The sequence below is a fragment of the Acomys minous genome (genome assembly GCF_964271855.1).
Source record: "Acomys minous genome assembly, chromosome: 3".
Lineage (NCBI taxonomy): Eukaryota > Metazoa > Chordata > Mammalia > Rodentia > Muridae > Acomys > Acomys minous.
In genome coordinates, this window is record NC_140485.1 from 54,021,274 (window position 1) to 54,039,178 (window position 17,905).

The window sequence follows — 17,905 nt, forward strand, 5'->3', positions numbered from 1 at the left end:
GGAGATGCATTTCATCAAGTTGACGTGCAACCTGTTCTCTGGATGGGACCACACAAGGATTAGGGTGACCGGGAAGGGAACTGGAGGACACTCAACAGTCGTGACAGCACACTGCGTCAAGATGTCCGGGCTTAGAAAGCCGACCACAGAACTGCATAGTAAGTGGCAAGACAGCAATGCCCAGCCCCTCGGCCACTGCCACACCACTGAGGGAATGCATCTTTCCAGTCATACAGGCACGCAGGAAACTCCTCTTTGTGTGCATGTGCCCATGTGTGTATCTCTCTCCAGCCCCATCTTTCAAATTTCATGTTTACAGACACCACGTGAAGTGTCCAGTGTTTGTGAGTCTTAGGATTTCTATGTACTCAGATCACTGAGGAACTCTGAGTAATTACAGAATCATAGAAAGTTTTACCAACAATACACTGAGAACAAAACAACCCAAGAACACAAGTAAACGTCAAATGGCCATGACATCACATGAGAAGTTGTGTCTGGAAAACCCCTTGTCTAGTCTTGAGAACAAGTGTGGAAATGATGCCTGATGTGTTAGGGCTACTATGGAAACAATTCTGGTTTATCCACCCTTGAAAAGTGCCAGTGACCTCATTTTGAGAACTGCTCTGGCCTAATAGTTTAAATATAAAATTCCAAGAACATCAGAATGAATATAAAACACAGTGACAGTCCATCCATCAAGGTCAGTCTTTGCCTAAAGAGTGGAGATCAAAAAGGATCAACTCTGGTGACAGGCCATAAGCAAACAGGCTGGGAAGTGCCGGACCATGATATTGCTGAGAACATGCTGCCTCAACCAACCCCAGCTTCACTGTGTGCTAAAAACGGAAAATTAGTCAACATATCTTCCCTTCCCATAAAAATGACAGCAGCAACAAGGTGCATCCTGAGGACCAGTGTCTGGCAGGGTCTTGTATTACCAAGCCCTTCTAGATGATTATTGATCCCCAGGAAATGCTTGGCTCTCAACTGTTATTGTTTAATTAATGTCGAGGCTTATGCTACCCAGCAGCAAACACGTGGAGCCCTGTGTGTTGATTTTAATCACGGCTGCTGTTGGGATACTGTAAAAGTAGGAAGTCAATTATCTTAAGAAAAAAAAATGTATCCCACTGGGTTTAACTTAGGAAGTTCGGAACAGTTCTAGTGGTTTCAGAAAAGCCTTATTTTGACTTTAGATTTCTGAAAAGAACAATGTTTCCATTTTAAGATGAAGCCTGGCAAAGCTTTTAGTTTGTGATTTGGCTATAGTAGATCTTTTAGGTCTAGTATGTTAAAAAAAAAAAAAAAAAAAAAAAAAAAAAAAAAAAAAAGAAAAGAAAGAAAAAAGGAAAAAAAAAAAAGCATAAACTCAACCAAAGAACCTAGACCAAAGCAGCACGGTCTAAGCATCTCGTGGGTCGAGGCTCAAAGCCCCTTCCCTGGGGGGCACTGTGCATCACTGCACAGGGAGTCGGGGAGCTGCTGACTCTTTTGACCACACATCAACTGTTGGGAAACTGGCAGTCTTTGGTACCAGCAAACATGGCTCCTGACAGGGACTCCTGGTGCTCATTAGCCTGCCAGTTAGAAAAGCTGCATCAGGTTCTGGGCCAGAATTTAGGAAGGATGGATGAGACTCCAAGTCTTTAGATCTGGGATGAGTTTGTAGCACCACCTTCGTCCAAGGAAGGAACCTGCTGGGAACGAAACTCTCCTGTGACCCTAATTCTCCAAAGATAATACTTTGTTTGCTGCCTCTGGAAATTGAACTTAGGGGTTCATGGAGAGGGCTGTGCTGTTAGTAAGTCATGAGCATCTCCAACTTCAAGGAACATTTCACCAGAAGACAACAAGTTCTGCAACTGCTAAGGGACAAGGACACAGACAAACATTCTTGTTTTGCTGCTTCAGGCCTGTTCCTCTCATCATCTTCAGGAAATGGCAGTCAGCCTTCTGGCTGTCCAGGACAGCAGACAATGCTCTGAGCTGCTCTGAACTTGCCCTGTGGTTTACCCCTGACATGAGCCCATCATGTCCAAGACTGACCCAGACAGTGCTACACCTCTTAGATGGAGGACACATATCAGTTTCATTCCAAGCCACGCCTTAAGGGCCGCTCACTCTGATGACATGCCTTATACTGTGGTGGGGGAGGACAGAGGTCAACATCTTAGAGACCCTGAGATGGAACCTGTAACACTGGTCGCCAGGACCTCTAAAGGCTCACTCAGTGGTGTAGTGCAGGCTTGGCATCTCAGCCTTTGGTGGGCGAGTTCCAGGACAGTATGGACTACAGATGCAGGCCTTGTCTAATCCCCAACTAGAAACAGACTTTCACCAGTGAAAATTTTCAATGGAAATTATCTCAAGAGATGAATGTGAACATGGACAACAGGCTGGTGTCACATACCCCCTGCTGTGACACCCTGAGACGGACCTGTCATCCCTGATTCTGGGTCCTTCAACAACAACATATGCTCATTCTATTCTGGAGGGAACTAGCACAACGCAGTGGGGCCGATTCAGTAGAGTGACTGTCCCACTGGAAAAGACACTGCCATCAGGGAAGACAAGGAACGGCTAAGAGGGCCTGGTGGGAGGGCTCAGTGGATAGATGACTTGTCACCATGCCTGGCCGCCTGAGATCAATCCCTGAGACAGTGGCAGGAGAGACTGACTCCTAAAAGCTGTTCTTTGACCTCTACACATGTGTCACAGCATGGGCGCACACACAGACACAGATACCCATGCTCTAAGTGAATAAATTGTAACAATGATAACAAAAGACGGCCTAAGACACTATTTCAGAATGAAGGAATAAGGAGAGACAGCAAGGATAATAAATGCCAAGAGTGATCATGGGCAAAGGCAGTACCTGGGACACGTGGGAAATTGGAATAGGAACTGCAAATTCCATGCTGAAGATGTAACCACTGTTGAAATTCCCACAGTGTCATAACCACACAGCGGCTATACAGCAGATACTGTTATTTTTAGAGGTGACAATTCTATTTTCTTGTTTTTCTGTGTAGCCCTGGCCATTCTGGAACTCAATCTGTACTCCAGGCTGGGCTTAGATCTGCCTGCCTCTGCCTCCTGATTAAAGGAGTGAGCCACCATGCCCTGCTGAGGTGAAGATTCTTTATTGACTCAGAAAAAAGTGTATGCACACATATATGCACAAGTTTGCACATGCAGTTGGGTGCAAGTGTGTGAACGAAGAAATAAATGCAGCAAAAAGTTAACTGATGAATCAGAGCAAATGGTGATCTGTCCACTGCACCACTGGTTTGAGAATGTTTAAAATACATCATTTGTAACTGGAGGATTATGTCGTTCCTTTACTCAAAGCCCTCTGGTGGTCCCCCGCTGTACTTAGAATAAAGGCTACAGAGCTGTGTATGAGCAAGCGTCTCTGGTCACGCCTACACATACCTGAGAAGTCCCCTCCCCTCCCCATGGCACTGCACCTGTGCCTTACTGTTCCACTTCTCCTCCTGGTGCTCACCTCTGCCTGATGGGCTACATATTTGTTCCCTACTTCCTATGGAACACAAGGCCCCTGAATGCTTGTATTCTGCCTGGCTGCTCCTTGCTGTACTCCCAACCTCATGAGCAGCATTTGCTCAGCCGATCATGTAGGTGCTGGGACCTGCTTCTGAGCGGCCCCACCAAACACAGGAAGGGCTGGACTTGCAGAGCGTGCACGAGCTGGGATGCTGGAAGCATGTGCCCTGCTCATGCTCTATCTCCAGCACCAGCGACAGAAACCTCCTGACTATACAGCCCATGTCCCCACCCTCCTCTGAGAGCACCTTCACAGTTGATCAATCCAGACTCTGGAACCAAGGGCTTCCTGGACTTATGTGAACATGACTCTCAAGGACATGGGACAGCTGAGACCCCAGAAGAAAGCAGCCCAGTGTGGTATGAAGGCATTCTGCAGGGTCACCTGCTGTCCCAGGGCTAATGAGGAAGGGTCGATCTCGTGAGGAGACAACACAGGACAATGGTTTTCCCATGTGAGCTCAGAGAGAGTGCAGGTCCCCAGGTTACTTACGTCTGTGGAGGTGGGGCTGGGCAGGGACACAGGCTGCACAGGTGCAGGGAAAGTGAATGTGGTCTCTGTCTTTTCATTTTCAGGGGAGTCGGGATGACTGGATGGGGGGGATGTTGGGGTAAGGGCTCCAAACCCCAGCACTGCATTGTATTTTGGAGGACGACCTATATACCAAGAGAAGGGAACAAAAGGGGGGGAGGGGGAGGGAAAGACAGGGGGAAAATGATCTTACATACCTTTGGCCAGTGTTCCTCATTGGCTAGCATGGAAAAGGAAGTGAGGTAGCAGACAGAAGGTTAGTTACATAGGCCAGAGGAAGGAAAAAAAGCAAAGACTTCAATGCCATTAGAAACAACTACATGAATCCTAAAAGAAAGGAGGAAAAGGGAGCCTTGGAGTGTGGCAAAAGGCGCTGGCATCTGTGAAGAAACCTCATCTCGGGCAGATCATGACTATCCCTGGACCATCACAGTCCGAGGTTCCTGACAGGAGGACCAGGTATCACGGAGCAAAGGAGGCCGAGGCTGGAACAGAGTTTACGCTCCACGTGTTCTTCTGCAGCCATCATCCCCACTGACCTTTTGTTCTCGTGAATGGATTTATTCAGCATTTCTGCTTTTCTGTCTCTCCTGTCAGCAGTTTAGAGCTTTTACTGCTGGTAAGAGTGGAGGAAGGCAATCTAGGGAGACAGAACTCCAGTCAACTATCCTGACCCTCTGCTGTCAGAGCCGCTGGGAGGGGGTTTCTAGGAACAGCTGGAGTGTAAGAGCAACAGTGAACTCACAGGCGCCCACGCCTGGGTATCCTTCACGGTGGTCTGAGAGCTGCCTCGCTGCCTCACAGTTCCAACAGTCACTAATTACATGTTTGAGGACAGAACAGGGCATTTTCCCAAAAGGCCCAGGCGGAAGCACTCTACATGCAGTCTAAAAGCAGAGCCCACGGTCCCAGGAAGTCTGAGACAGACACTCTTACCACACACCTAAAGCAATATCCATGACTCCTGAGAAGCTGTGAGTAGTCACGTACAATCCCAGCACACCAAGGTCAAGAGAAGCCTGACTTGGGTACAAGCACTGGCGAAGGCTTTCCCACCAAACACACCAAACAGTCAGGGTCATGCACAGGTGCCAGGACAGCCAGATGCCACACTAGCACTACCTGTGTCCGTCAGACAGAGCCTGAGTTACAAAGACAGATTCTCCTGGTCTTTTTCTAAAGAACCTAGCGCTGTGAGGAAAAAACTGAAAGGGAATCCTCTTTGCCTACCCCACAAGGCACATCCTAGGTGCTGAGCGCAGGCTTTAGCCTCTGATCTTTCTGGCTCATTTAATCCCTGTTCTCTACGCAGAAACTGCCTCCCCAATTAATTGAGGCTGCTGGCAGGTGACCTCTTATCTGAGAACTGTGTGGTCACTAAAAATATCAGCTGAACACAACCCCAAAAAGTAATATGACTACAGCCCAGGAGCCAGGACAAAGCAATATCTTAAAGTCTCCCACCCTCTAGTTTCCCGCTGGTTACTTGCAGGGCAGGACTGATAAAGGATAACTCATGTCACCGAGGCTGGCTGTGCCTCAGGAAGACAATGGCAGATTGGTAGCCCTGAGCAAGGCAAAGGTCAGGGTGACCTCGGAAGTCTCTAATGGCTCTGAGAGCCCGTGTGCATGCACAAAGATCAGTATGCTAGTCACCCACTCTGCAACCTTTCCAGCCTGCAACTCTAAGTCAGGGACACACTGCCATAAGGAGAAAGAGACCTTGGGCTGTAGTACTGACAGCAGAGAGTGATGAGTCAAAGGCTGAGCTATAAAGACCTACTTAGGTCTGCTGTGTTGCTCTGCCTACAGTAATGTCTGGAAGACGGGAACAGCATGTTAGGAGTCTCTGCACTGGGCGGCCTGTTTTAATAGCATTCTTTTCTTCCTTAGCTGGAGATGCTCACCGAGAAAAGATTCTAAGTTCTCTTTTTGGAAGGTGTGCAGATCACAGGAATTAAGTCCCATTGTACCCTCACTGGCAACAGGAAGACTGAAACACTATTAGGAACACCTTGGCAACAGCAGTGCTCGGCTGCTTAATGATGCTAAACACTTCCTTTCACGAGATGTTCTGTTCACTGAGCTATTCATGGATGGCCTGGTAGGCTTGGGGCAGAAATGCTGCATTAGCCATTCTCTTGAGCCAGATCATCCAGGACCCAGAAAGTCAGCTTTCGGCCCTATGTTCAGAGCACTAAGAAATCTCTCTTTTCCTCCATATTCTCAGAAAAACAGCAAAAACTATTTTGAACGGATAGAGGAGCTAGGTCCTAGGACAATGGAAAAGAGAGAGGGAGAAGAAAAAGAAACACAACACAGAAAGCAAAGGCAGAAGCAAGATAGGGTTTTTAAAAGGCACTCACCTCTCTTCCGTGTCCCAGGATGCATTGTGCTGTTAAGGTAAGTGACTGCACTCTTCTTTCGCTTTGGGGATTTAAGAAGGAAAGGTGACTGTTGAATAGCACGGTTATCACAAACACTGCAAACAAGTCTACCACAGGCTAGCCAGTCAGTGCCAATCATCCCAAGACCTCAGCGTTAGTGAGTTTGCTTATAGGGACTCGGCTCTGAGAGAAAACTCCAAAGGGGCCTGTGGAGCTGTACGGCTGTGGAGCTGTACGGCTGTGGAGCTGTACGGCTGTGGAGCTGTACGGCTGTGGAGCTGTACGGCTGTGGAGCTGTACGGCTGTGGAGCTGTACGGCTGTGGAGCTGTACGGCTGTGGAGCTGTACGGCTGTGGAGCTGTACGGCTGTGGAGCTGTACGGCTGTGGAGCTGTACGGCTGTGGAGCTGTACGGCTGTGGAGCTGTACGGCTGTGGAGCTGTACGGCTGTGGAGCTGTACGGCTGTGGAGCTGTACGGCTGTGGAGCTGTACGGCTGTGGAGCTGTACGGCTGTGGAGCTGTACGGCTGTGGAGCTGTACGGCTGTGGAGCTGTACGGCTGTGGAGCTGTACGGCTGTGGAGCTGTACGGCTGTGGAGCTGTACGGCTGTGGAGCTGTACGGCTGTGGAGCTGTACGGCTGTGGAGCTGTACGGCTGTGGAGCTGTACGGCTGTGGAGCTGTACGGCTGTGGAGCTGTACGGCTGTGGAGCTGTACGGCTGTGGAGCTGTACGGCTGTGGAGCTGTACGGCTGTGGAGCTGTACGGCTGTGGAGCTGTACGGCTGTGGAGCTGTACGGCTGTGGAGCTGTACGGCTGTGGAGCTGTACGGCTGTGGAGCTGTACGGCTGTGGAGCTGTACGGCTGTGGAGCTGTACGGCTGTGGAGCTGTACGGCTGTGGAGCTGTACGGCTGTGGAGCTGTACGGCTGTGGAGCTGTACGGCTGTGGAGCTGTACGGCTGTGGAGCTGTACGGCTGTGGAGCTGTACGGCTGTGGAGCTGTACGGCTGTGGAGCTGTACGGCTGTGGAGCTGTACGGCTGTGGAGCTGTACGGCTGTGGAGCTGTACGGCTGTGGAGCTGTACGGCTGTGGAGCTGTACGGCTGTGGAGCTGTACGGCTGTGGAGCTGTACGGCTGTGGAGCTGTACGGCTGTGGAGCTGTACGGCTGTGGAGCTGTACGGCTGTGGAGCTGTACGGCTGTGGAGCTGTACGGCTGTGGAGCTGTACGGCTGTGGAGCTGTACGGCTGTGGAGCTGTACGGCTGTGGAGCTGTACGGCTGTGGAGCTGTACGGCTGTGGAGCTGTACGGCTGTGGAGCTGTACGGCTGTGGAGCTGTACGGCTGTGGAGCTGTACGGCTGTGGAGCTGTACGGCTGTGGAGCTGTACGGCTGTGGAGCTGTACGGCTGTGGAGCTGTACGGCTGTGGAGCTGTACGGCTGTGGAACTGTACGGCTGTGGAGCTGTACGGCTGTGGAGCTGTACGGCTGTGGAGCTGTACGGCTGTGGAGCTGTACGGCTGTGGAGCTGTACGGCTGGGTGGTATCTACTCCAGCTTCAAAACCTTAAGAGCTGAGCAGTGGCTGACAAAGCACCCTGGAGTTGTGAGCAGAGGGAAGCCCATCACTTCAGAGCCGAAGAGGCCTGGGTGCCCACAGTACTGCTCTTAGCAGGCTCTCAGGGGGAGGGGCTGACAAGCCACAGCTGAAGCCGGGGCACGAGCACGGGCCACTGCTGCCGAGTACCTCTGGCTCAAAGACGGCGCCACTGTACACGGGGTTCGCTGTTGTTCTTCTCTTCCGCTCCTGCCTCTTGCTTTGGATTTCTTGAGAGAAGAGAAGGCTTTGGTTAGAAGATAGAAATCAAGAAACTAAGAACAGAAGACCATTATTTGATGCGCTGGCTTTCTAGCACCCAGGAAGGGACAGGGGCAAGGCTTTGTTTCACTACGGCCTCAACAGAAGCCAGCACACTAGTCACGCCTCTCAGTGGCTGAGGCCACTCTGGGAATGAGAGCACTGCAGTGGAGCGCACTTAGAAAAGCCGTTCTCATTCATTTTTAGACTGCTGTGTACACAGGTCTGCATGGGCTGTAACTACAGACTGTCAAGCAGAATTAAGGAACCAGGGCAGTGAACTTTGTTCTGTAAGCACTAAGCTGTGCTTAGGATCCTGACGTCCAGACACTGGAAAATAGAGACAAAGACCTGTCAGGGGAGCACTTGCTACTCTGTAGTGAGACAAAGACTAGAAGTCACCTTCATTCAGGCATCTGGGACGTTTCCCACAACAGCAGTGGGAATGACACTAGGAAGGGAAAGGCCTGGGCATTTCATGGGCAGGAGGCAATTTTTTTCTCTAAAATCTATCCCATCCACATGTGGCTGAATCATACTTTATTTGTCCTCCAATTCTCTATTCCAGGAACTCCGCAAACATCACATTTAAGAACAAAGCTAGAAGTAAGACCATGCTGAGAAAACCTTCTCTTACCTTCTAGATGGTCATGTGTTACCAACCCTAGAGACACCATGAAGGCAAGTTTCTGTGTCAGAGAAACAAAAGAATATATTTCAGTCTGGCATCTGGCAAAGCCGATCACAGCTTCCCTAGACAGAGAGCAGGACAGCTGCCCTGACAGGCTGGAGTCACATGAAGGCCTTTCTACTTGGGAGTGATGGCAGGTTGGATTTTTTTTTTTTCTTCCCAGAAGAATCTTCTTATAGAGTACCCATGGTGGAAAAGCACACGGAGGAACTAAAAAACCTCAGGGGCAGCAAGCTCTGAGGTCTAGGTATGTAACTCTTTACCATGAGGCTGGTTCCTCACTTTTACTTTCACAGCTAGACAGCAGAAACACCAGCTAATGTTTTGGGGGGTGGGGGGAAGATGCAGGTAGGTGGTTCTGCTTAATACTAGGATTTCCAATTAAATGTGAATTCTAAATATTATGGGGACAAGCCAGGCATGGTGGCGCACGCCTTTAATTCCAGCACTTGGGAGGCAGAGGCAGGCGGGTCTTTGTGAGTTTGAGGCCAGCCTGGTCTACAAAGCAAGTCCAGTATAGTCAAGGCTACACAGAGAAACCCTATTTCAAAAAACAAAAACAAACAAAAAACCCCCCAAAATTATGGGGGCAGTTTTCCTCTTAAAGAGCTCCATTTGGGTCCCTAAGATAGAATGTAAGATACTTTAAATGGCGAAGAGCAATGGATTGATTGCTGTCCTTTGCTTTGATTGGCTATGAAAAGTTTGTCTTCATTGCACTGCACATGGCTTCTAAACACCTTCAATGGTTAGGCAACATATTCCCAAAGAGTTACTGATGATACAGTTTGGTTACACATGTTACACAAGCGCGCGCGCACACACACACACACACACACACACACTCATAAAGCCTCTACATGCCCAGTGGCCTAGACCTCCTCTTGCCCCGGTCTCCAGAACGCTGGGGAAGGAGTCATGTGCCTCCATTGCTAGCCTCTTCAAAAATTCTGTCCTTCTGGGGCTGGGGAGACAGCTCAGTGGTTAAAAGCACTGGGTGCTCTTGCAAGGACCTAAGCTCAATTCCCAGCACCCACATGGTGGCTCAACCATCTGCAACTCCAGTTCTTCTTCTGAGTTCCATGGCACCCTGCACACAGGCAGGAAAAACATTCATACATGAAAATAAAATAAAATAAATCTTTAAAAAACCTTGACCTTTTATTCTCAGCAAGGAAAAAAAAAAGCATGACACTTTTGTGTGACATGACAGGTTCAACCCACTCAGGAACATTTGCTTTCTTTTTTGCTTTGGTTTGTTTTTTTCAAGACAGAGTTTCTCTGTGTAGCCTTGGTTTTCCTAGACTGGCTTTGTAGACCAGGCTGGCCTGGAACTCACAGTGATCCGCCTGCCTCTGCCTCCCAAGTGCTGGGATTAAAGGCATGCGCCACTACGCCTGGCTCCTTTTATTTTTTTTATTTTTTTATTTTAAACATTTACTTTCTGAACAGGCTACTCGAGGATTCCGGTCCTTCACTGCTGTCTTTTGAGTTCTGACAAAATGGTTTGTTTTCTTTCTTATTTCAAATATTTGGGGGCTAGCATGTAGGGGACCCTGGATTTGACCCCCTCCCTGGGAAACAAATAAAACCTGATATGGGCAACTGTCTGTCTGACAGGAAAAATGATTGGGTAGAGTAACGCGTTTACAACTCGATGTCTCTTTTTTAAATACTGCATGTTGAAGTGATGCATTTGGTGGCCAGCCAGATAGCCACATTTCTAACTTTCACTGTTCCTTTAAAGTACAGTCAGCACCGAGGCTGCCCAAGTTCTCTCTGTAGCAAACCTCTTCACACCTTCTGCAGGCTCACCATCCAGTCACCTGCCAGTCTAGATTAAACTCACAGAGCAATTCTTAATGAGAAAAAAAGTTACCCTTCCCATGTATTTACTCTCTTTTCCAGTAGTAGACAGAATTTTCCTATGTAGCCTAGGCTGGCTTCAAATCTACAATCCTCCTGCCTCATTTTTCCAAGTGTCAGAATTATCGGTGTGAGCCACCACACCTGCCTAGAGCTGGTTTGCAATTAAAAAAATTGTCAGGTAGTTCTTCTCCTTCTCTCTCTCTCTCTCTCTCTCTCTCTCTCTCTCTCTCTCTCTCTCTCTCTCTCTCTCTCTCTCTCTCCCTCTCTCTCTCTGACACACAGCCAATTCCCACTCAGCTAGGGCCACTCAGCAAGCCTCACAAAAAGCGTTCTTTTTGCTGACAGTTTTCTGTTTCCTCTCAGTGTAATATTTGCCATTACTTTTTGTGAATGATTTTACAAGTTTTTCAGCAATTTCTGTAGCCAGTGCTTCTTTTCGGTTCAAGTTCTGGCCCTTTCAAAAATGAAATTGATTTCACATCAGAAAGAAGTACATTTGGTACTTGCCTTATAAAAACTCGGCTAGTTCAATAGAGCTTTCCTTTTTTTTTTTTTTTTAAATTTAAAGAACAACAACAGCAACAACAACAACAGAAGGGCATGAGGCGCTGGTGGCTGTCTGATACGGTTTCTCTGCAGACATGTACTGAGGGCAGAGCAGAGATTACCAGTCTCATAACTCTATCACCAGGCATTTACCATCATAACCGCACCACCACTTGCATTCTGTGCAAGGGCATCAAGCTAGAATGAACTCTTGCCCACAGGCCCAGTCTTTGCTCATGTTGGGCTTGTTTACTGCTCATGTACATCACCGTCTTCAGCCCACTCTCATGCTCAGTGTACCACTTTGAGCCACTGATACCTTTGGGACTTAGGACTCTGACTTGTAATAAAGTAGTCCTAACAAAACTGAACACACCATGGCAGTCCACAGTGTAAACTGATATCAGCCGAGGGAACTGGCTGTCTTACACACGGTGTCCAAGGCAGGCATGGCATGGCATGGCACGCATGCCCTTCCTTAGGGATCTAACAGGACGCCTGGGAAACAGTCATTCATCTTCTGCTTCAGGATGTGTACACAAACATCACTTCAGAGCTCTTCTTTTCCACACCCATGCTTGGGCCCTCAGGACTCTGAGCGAAGAAAGCTGCCCCAGGTCAACCTGACTTGGTAATCACACCACTGAGTAAAAGAAACACTGAGCAAGTGGCTAAGGCCCAGGCCCAGTGAGGCCCGGCAGAGATGGCACTACCTGAGGGTTCTCCTCGCGTTTTGGTTTTGCTGCAGCAGGTGGGGTGGCGGTGCGGCTCTCTGCTTGTCTCTCCTCTGTTTCTGTGTGGGGCTTAACCGTCTAGGAGAGAATAATTAGGTGAAAATTCAGAATTACCTTTTTTATTAAAAGAATTGAAATCAGTTTAACTATGGCCAGGAAGAAAATAATGTCCTCAAATTTGAAACACTAACAGACAAGTTCACATGATATATTTTGTTGAGGAAGAAAAAAATGTCAAAAGTCCAGCTGGCTACACTGGACTATATGACTAGTTTCAATATGAATCTATAAATACAACCAGATGAAGTATAGTTACATATGAAGTAGTGCTGGGCGGTGGTGGTGCACATCTTTAATGCCAGCACTTGGGACTTAGGACTCTGACTTGTAATAAAGTAGTCCTAACAAAACTGAACACACCAGAGGCAGGAGGGTCTCTGAGTCCGAGGCCAGCCTGGTCTACAGAGGACAGCCAGGGTTACACAGAGAAACCCTGTCTCGAAAAACAAACAAACAAACAAACAATACAAAAGAAGTGGTAGCCTAATAACCTAAAGCTTGATCCCCAAGATCTACATGGTGGAAAAAGACAACAACCTTCCCTAACTTGTCTCCTGGTCTCTGCACACCCACTGCCATACTAATGGCAGTGTACATACTAATGTACATACTAATGTTTCAAAAGGAGGCAAACCAGAGCTCAGAGGATAAAAGCACTGGCTGCTCCTGCCGGGTACCTATGTTTGCATCTCAGCATCTGCATGGAAGCTCACAAGCATCTCTAAGTACAGACTCTGAGCCCTCTTTTGGCCTCCTTGGGTACCAGGCAGTCCCATGGGACATAAATTCAGGCAAAGTAACCAAACATATGGAAGTAAAAGGTGATTAGAAATATTTTTTTAAATGCAAAGAAAACTAGAGGCTGTTTTACTTGACTGTAGGATATGGAGGTTTCTGGAAACACCCCGCCATTGTCAGGCTCTGTCCGCATGTGCTTATGATGCGCATAACACAACACACTTCTTATGTCCGAGCTTTTCTTCAGAACAACCCCAATGACTACCTAGAACTACCTTTACTCAGGGCATTTAAGACCTGCCCTGTGGCTAAAGTTCTAATCATTCCCATGTCCTTCTAGAAGCATTCACTGAAACACAGTAACCCCAGTTACACCACTGTCTGCTGACACAAATGGTAGCTAGTACACAGATAGCCTTTTTAAAAAAATGATTTTTATTTATTTATTATGTATATAGTATTATTATATATACAACTGCATTATGCCTGTACACCAAAAGAGGGGATTAGATCTCAGTATAGATGGTTGTGAACCACCATATGGTTGCTGTGAATTGAACTCAGGACCTTTGAGAAAACAGCCAGTGCTCTTAACCTTTGAGCCATCCCTCCAGTCCTACACAGGTAATTTTGTATCACTGCTCTTATAATGAATAATGGCTAGTCCTTTTATGAATTCTATGGGAATAAAATGGTTTTACAACAGTAGACATAAAGCTACAAACATAAACTTAATTTACTAATAAACTAATAAAAATTGTAGGTGCAATGGTCTTCTTGGAAGGTAACCACAAGTTATTAAGTAAATTAGAATAAAAGTGTCTGATTATTGGCAGGCAGGAGCTGAATGCAGGACTTCAGCCCTATTCAAAAAAAAAAAAAAAGACACCAAAAGTTTTAAAAACCATTATGTGGTGAAACAATGTACTAGATATGAAAAAGCTTTCATTTTTTCCCTTGGTTATTTTCATATGTTGCCGCTGGCTTTGCACACAGTTATATGGACAAATATAAGACCTACTTATCAATACTGTGGCTACCACTGCTCTGGGGCTCTGCTGCTGCCTTTACTTTCCAACAGAGTCCTGCCGTCAGAATCCACGTGTGCTGTAAGCAGCCTGAGCAGGGGCTGTTGATATACTCCTTGTTACTGTGTTCTGTCGAGTCCAGTGTGTACCTCGTGCTTGCATTCAATAAAGCACTGACCTCCAGGAGAATCAATCAAATTTCGATCTTTCTCTTAAACCCCTCCTCTTCCCTCACACAACTTAGCCCAGAAAGGCCTATTTCCTCCATCACAAACCTTCAATGGAGAAGAAGTTCATTGTGATATAACTAAGGTCTGAGGTACCCAGAATTAGCTTATTTTCATGACTCTGAATGTGGAAGGACAGGGGAGCAAGAAAGGTCAACTATGGGGCTTGTATTCCACTCCTATGTGAAACTTCCCTGGAGCCTCTCTTTTATTTCCACGGATAAGAAAACACTTAATGGCACTGCTCCTGGGCAAGGCAGCCTCCTCCCCCAAAACAGAACAACGGAGTATTGCATAAAGCACACCCCCCAACAAACAAACAAAACACCAAAACCTTACCAAACAAGAATGAAACAATTAAAACACCGGGGTGGGAGGTGGGAGACATTGGCTATCATTGTCATGTGTGACATTGTCATGTGCCAGCCCCCTGCCCACAGCCAGCAGGGAGCAAGGCCAGGAATCATCTGACTGAGCTTAGAAGCAAACTTCCCAACTCCAGTTAAGCCTTGTGACAGGCTGCAACTCCAGCCAAGCTCCTTAACTACAAACTTGTGAGAGCCCCGGAGCCCAAGCTACCCAACTAAGCTGCAGAAGACAAGGCAAAGGGGCAACATTCCTAATGGGAAGAGAAAGCAAATGGACAAACAGAGACATCCAGTAACAATCATAGATTGCTAAAACTATCCTTAAAGAATTAAGAGTGAAATAAAGTAGATTCAGATAAAAGAAAGCTAAGGATGTCCACTGCCAGCACACCTGCCTTAAAGAAAAGATAGGACAGTATCCTTTACCTTACAGAAGCTTTTCAGTTTCATGAGGGCCACTTATTAGTTAATCTTAGTGCCTTGTAATGGTTAACATGGTGGAGAGAAGAAGCCGTGAATATTAAATAGTGAAATAGAGCAAGAGGAATAAATATAGTAAAAGATCTGGTGCTGGGTGAAGGGCGATACTCTGATGTACAAGAACAGATTCAACTTGATAGCACCACTATAGAGCAACGTAGTGGCTTTTAGAGCTTGGGACAAAGTTGAGGAGCCTGGGAAAAGGTCGACCTTGTTTACAAAGATTGTACAAGGCTCTGAGAAGCCTTCACTGATTTTTTTAATACAAAAATTAGTCTCATTTGTGAACAAAGCCATATCAGACCCTGACACAATACAGGTGTTGATAAGAGACCTTAACGTATGAAAATCCAAATACTAGATGTAAAAACATTATTAGACCATTAAAGCACAGACAGTGACTACAAATAAGTGTATAAGGGCTATGAGCAATATAGGTTCTAATGTGTACTGTGCTAATATCATTGGTCAAGTTATAGCTAGAGGTCTCTGATGTCAAAATGCCCGGTGCTTCAAATGCAGGAATTTTGATCATTTACAAAGAGAATGTAATCAAGCTGCTAAGGGTCCCAGATCTCAACACTGAAATACAGTACTTAATGCCAGAAAAGTGAACAAGTGCCAGTGGGTTTTCTAAATATAAACCAGAAAGAAGGCCTAGGCTTCCAGGGGTATGCAGGCTATCTGGCAAGGGATGACACTGGACCAATGGAGTGTAAATCCACGTTATGGGCTGGGGATGTAGATTTGCTATACCTCCACAGGAAATTAAAAGCTGTGGATACCATAACAACTGATAAAGATTAGAATTGAGCTGGAATGGTTTCCTGAAAACCCTGGACACTGATCCAAAAAGTCCTTAGTTCATTGAAAATGCCTCTGTTTATTATTTCCCACGACATGAAGCATAATTAATGGCTTAAACAGAAAGGGAAGCCAGGCATGGTGGCATACGCATTTAATCCCAGCACTTGGGAGGCACAGGCAGGTGGATTGCTGTGAGTCCGAGGCTAGCCTGGTCTACAAAGCAAGTCCAGGACAGCCAAGATAACATAGAGAAACCCTGTCTTGAAAAACGAACCAACCAACCAACCAACCAAAAACAAACAAAAAACAGAAAGGGAGAAATGTAGTGAGACTTTTGGAATTTTGGTTTCTTTAAAAACATAAAATTACTATAAGAATATGTTCTCATTTTAACCCAGCTATGGGGATATGGGGCTGCTTCACAGCAGGTGTCTATGATTTTTCTCCTGCTCTAACAGGGACATGTCTTTGCCAGCTGCAGATAGTTTCTGCTATTGTGTGATATTTGGAATTCTGGGGACTTTTTAGAGGGTAAATAAATTCTATTACCCCAATAGGCTGGTTGTTGGTTACTGTTGGTTGAGGTTTATTAAGCAGTACATGCAAAGAAGAAAAAAGAAGAAGAAGAGGAGGAGGAGGAGAAGGAAAAAGAGGAGGAGGAAGAAGGGGGGAAGGAAAGTGAAGATCAAACTTATCCCAAGGAACGCAACACCCCTAATCAGTAGGAAACTGTCCAATGATAATGCTGCCCCATTTCCTCTCTGTTCTCTTTTCCTCTATCTGGTGTTAAGGGGAGGAAAGGATGGAGACAGAGGAACCCACAAAGTAGTAAAAACTCGAGTGACATTTTTCTTTCAAGGTCTGTAAAGAATTGTATTGGAATCTTGATTGGGATTACGCTGAATCTGAACCTTTTGGTAAGATGGTCATTTTTTACTATAATTAATCCTACCAATCCATGAACATGGAAGATCTTTCTATCTTCTCATATCTTATCAATTTATTTCTTAAAAAACTTATTGTCATAAAAGTCTTTCATTTGCTTGGTTAGAGTTACTCCAAGATATTTTATATTACTTGTGGTTTCTATGTTGTTTCCCTGATTTCTTTCTCAGTCCAATTGTCATTTACATATAAGAGGGCACTGGCATTTTTTGAATTAATCTTGTATCCAGGAACTTTACTGAAGGTGTTTATCAGCTGTAGGAATTTCCTGGTAGAATTTTTGGGGTCACTTATGTATATACTATATCATCTAAAAATAGCAATACTTTGATTTCTTCCTTTCCAATTTATATCCCCTTAGTCTCTTTACTGCTCTCTCTAGAACTTCAAGAACTATATTGAACAGATACAGAGAGAGTGGACAACCTGTCTTGTTGCTGATTTTAGTGGAACTGCTTTGAGCTTCTCTCCACTTAATTTGATGTTGGCTATAGGCTTGCTGTAAGTCACCTTTATTATGTTTAGGTATGTCCCTTGTATCCCTAATCTCTCCAGGACTTTTTATCATGAAGAGGTGTTGGATTCTGTTAAAGGCTTTTTCAGTATCTAATGAGATAATCATGTGTTTTTTTCTTTCAGTTTATGTATATGGTGGATTACAGTGACAGAATTTCGTATGCCGAACCATCCCTGCATCCCCGGGATGGAGCCTACTTGGTCATGGGGGATGATCTTTTTGATGTGCTATTGGATTCAGACTGTATTTTTGTATCAATGTTCATAAGGGAAATTGGTCTGTAATTCTATTTCTTTGTTGAATCTTTGTGTAGTTTGAATACCAGGATGACTGTGACCTCATAAAATGAATTTGGCAATGTTTCTTCTGTTTCTAATTTGTAAAATAATTTGAGGAGCATTTGGTATTAGCTCTTCTTTGAAAGTCTAGTAGAATTCTGTGCTAAAACTGTCTGGTCTTTGGCTTTTTGGTTGGGAGACTTTTAATGACTGCTTCTATTTCCTTAAAGTTTATAGGTCTAATTAAGTTATTTTTTGGATTCTGATTTAACT

General features: G+C 46.0%; 1 protein-coding gene across 31 annotated transcripts in view; it reads right to left on the reverse strand.

Annotated features, from left to right (window-relative positions):
* Positions 1 to 17,905, reverse strand: part of PHF21A (PHD finger protein 21A) — a 180,776-nt gene that overhangs the window by 5,691 nt on the left and 157,180 nt on the right. For 24 of the 31 annotated variants that reach the window (XM_084776646.1, XM_084776661.1, XM_084776650.1 and 21 more), the window contains 5 exons: positions 12,164 to 12,262; positions 8,982 to 9,033; positions 8,234 to 8,313; positions 6,469 to 6,529; positions 4,064 to 4,227 (listed from right to left, as the gene is read on the reverse strand). In XM_084776646.1, the coding sequence (XP_084632772.1) occupies positions 4,064 to 4,227; positions 6,469 to 6,529; positions 8,234 to 8,313; positions 8,982 to 9,033; positions 12,164 to 12,262 (456 nt within the window). Of the gene's footprint in view, positions 1 to 4,063; positions 4,228 to 4,299; positions 4,323 to 6,468; positions 6,530 to 8,233; positions 8,314 to 8,981; positions 9,034 to 12,163; positions 12,263 to 17,905 lie in introns of all 31 variants that reach the window. The other 7 variants (XM_084776662.1, XM_084776658.1, XM_084776657.1 and 4 more) reach the window with 1 other exon arrangement.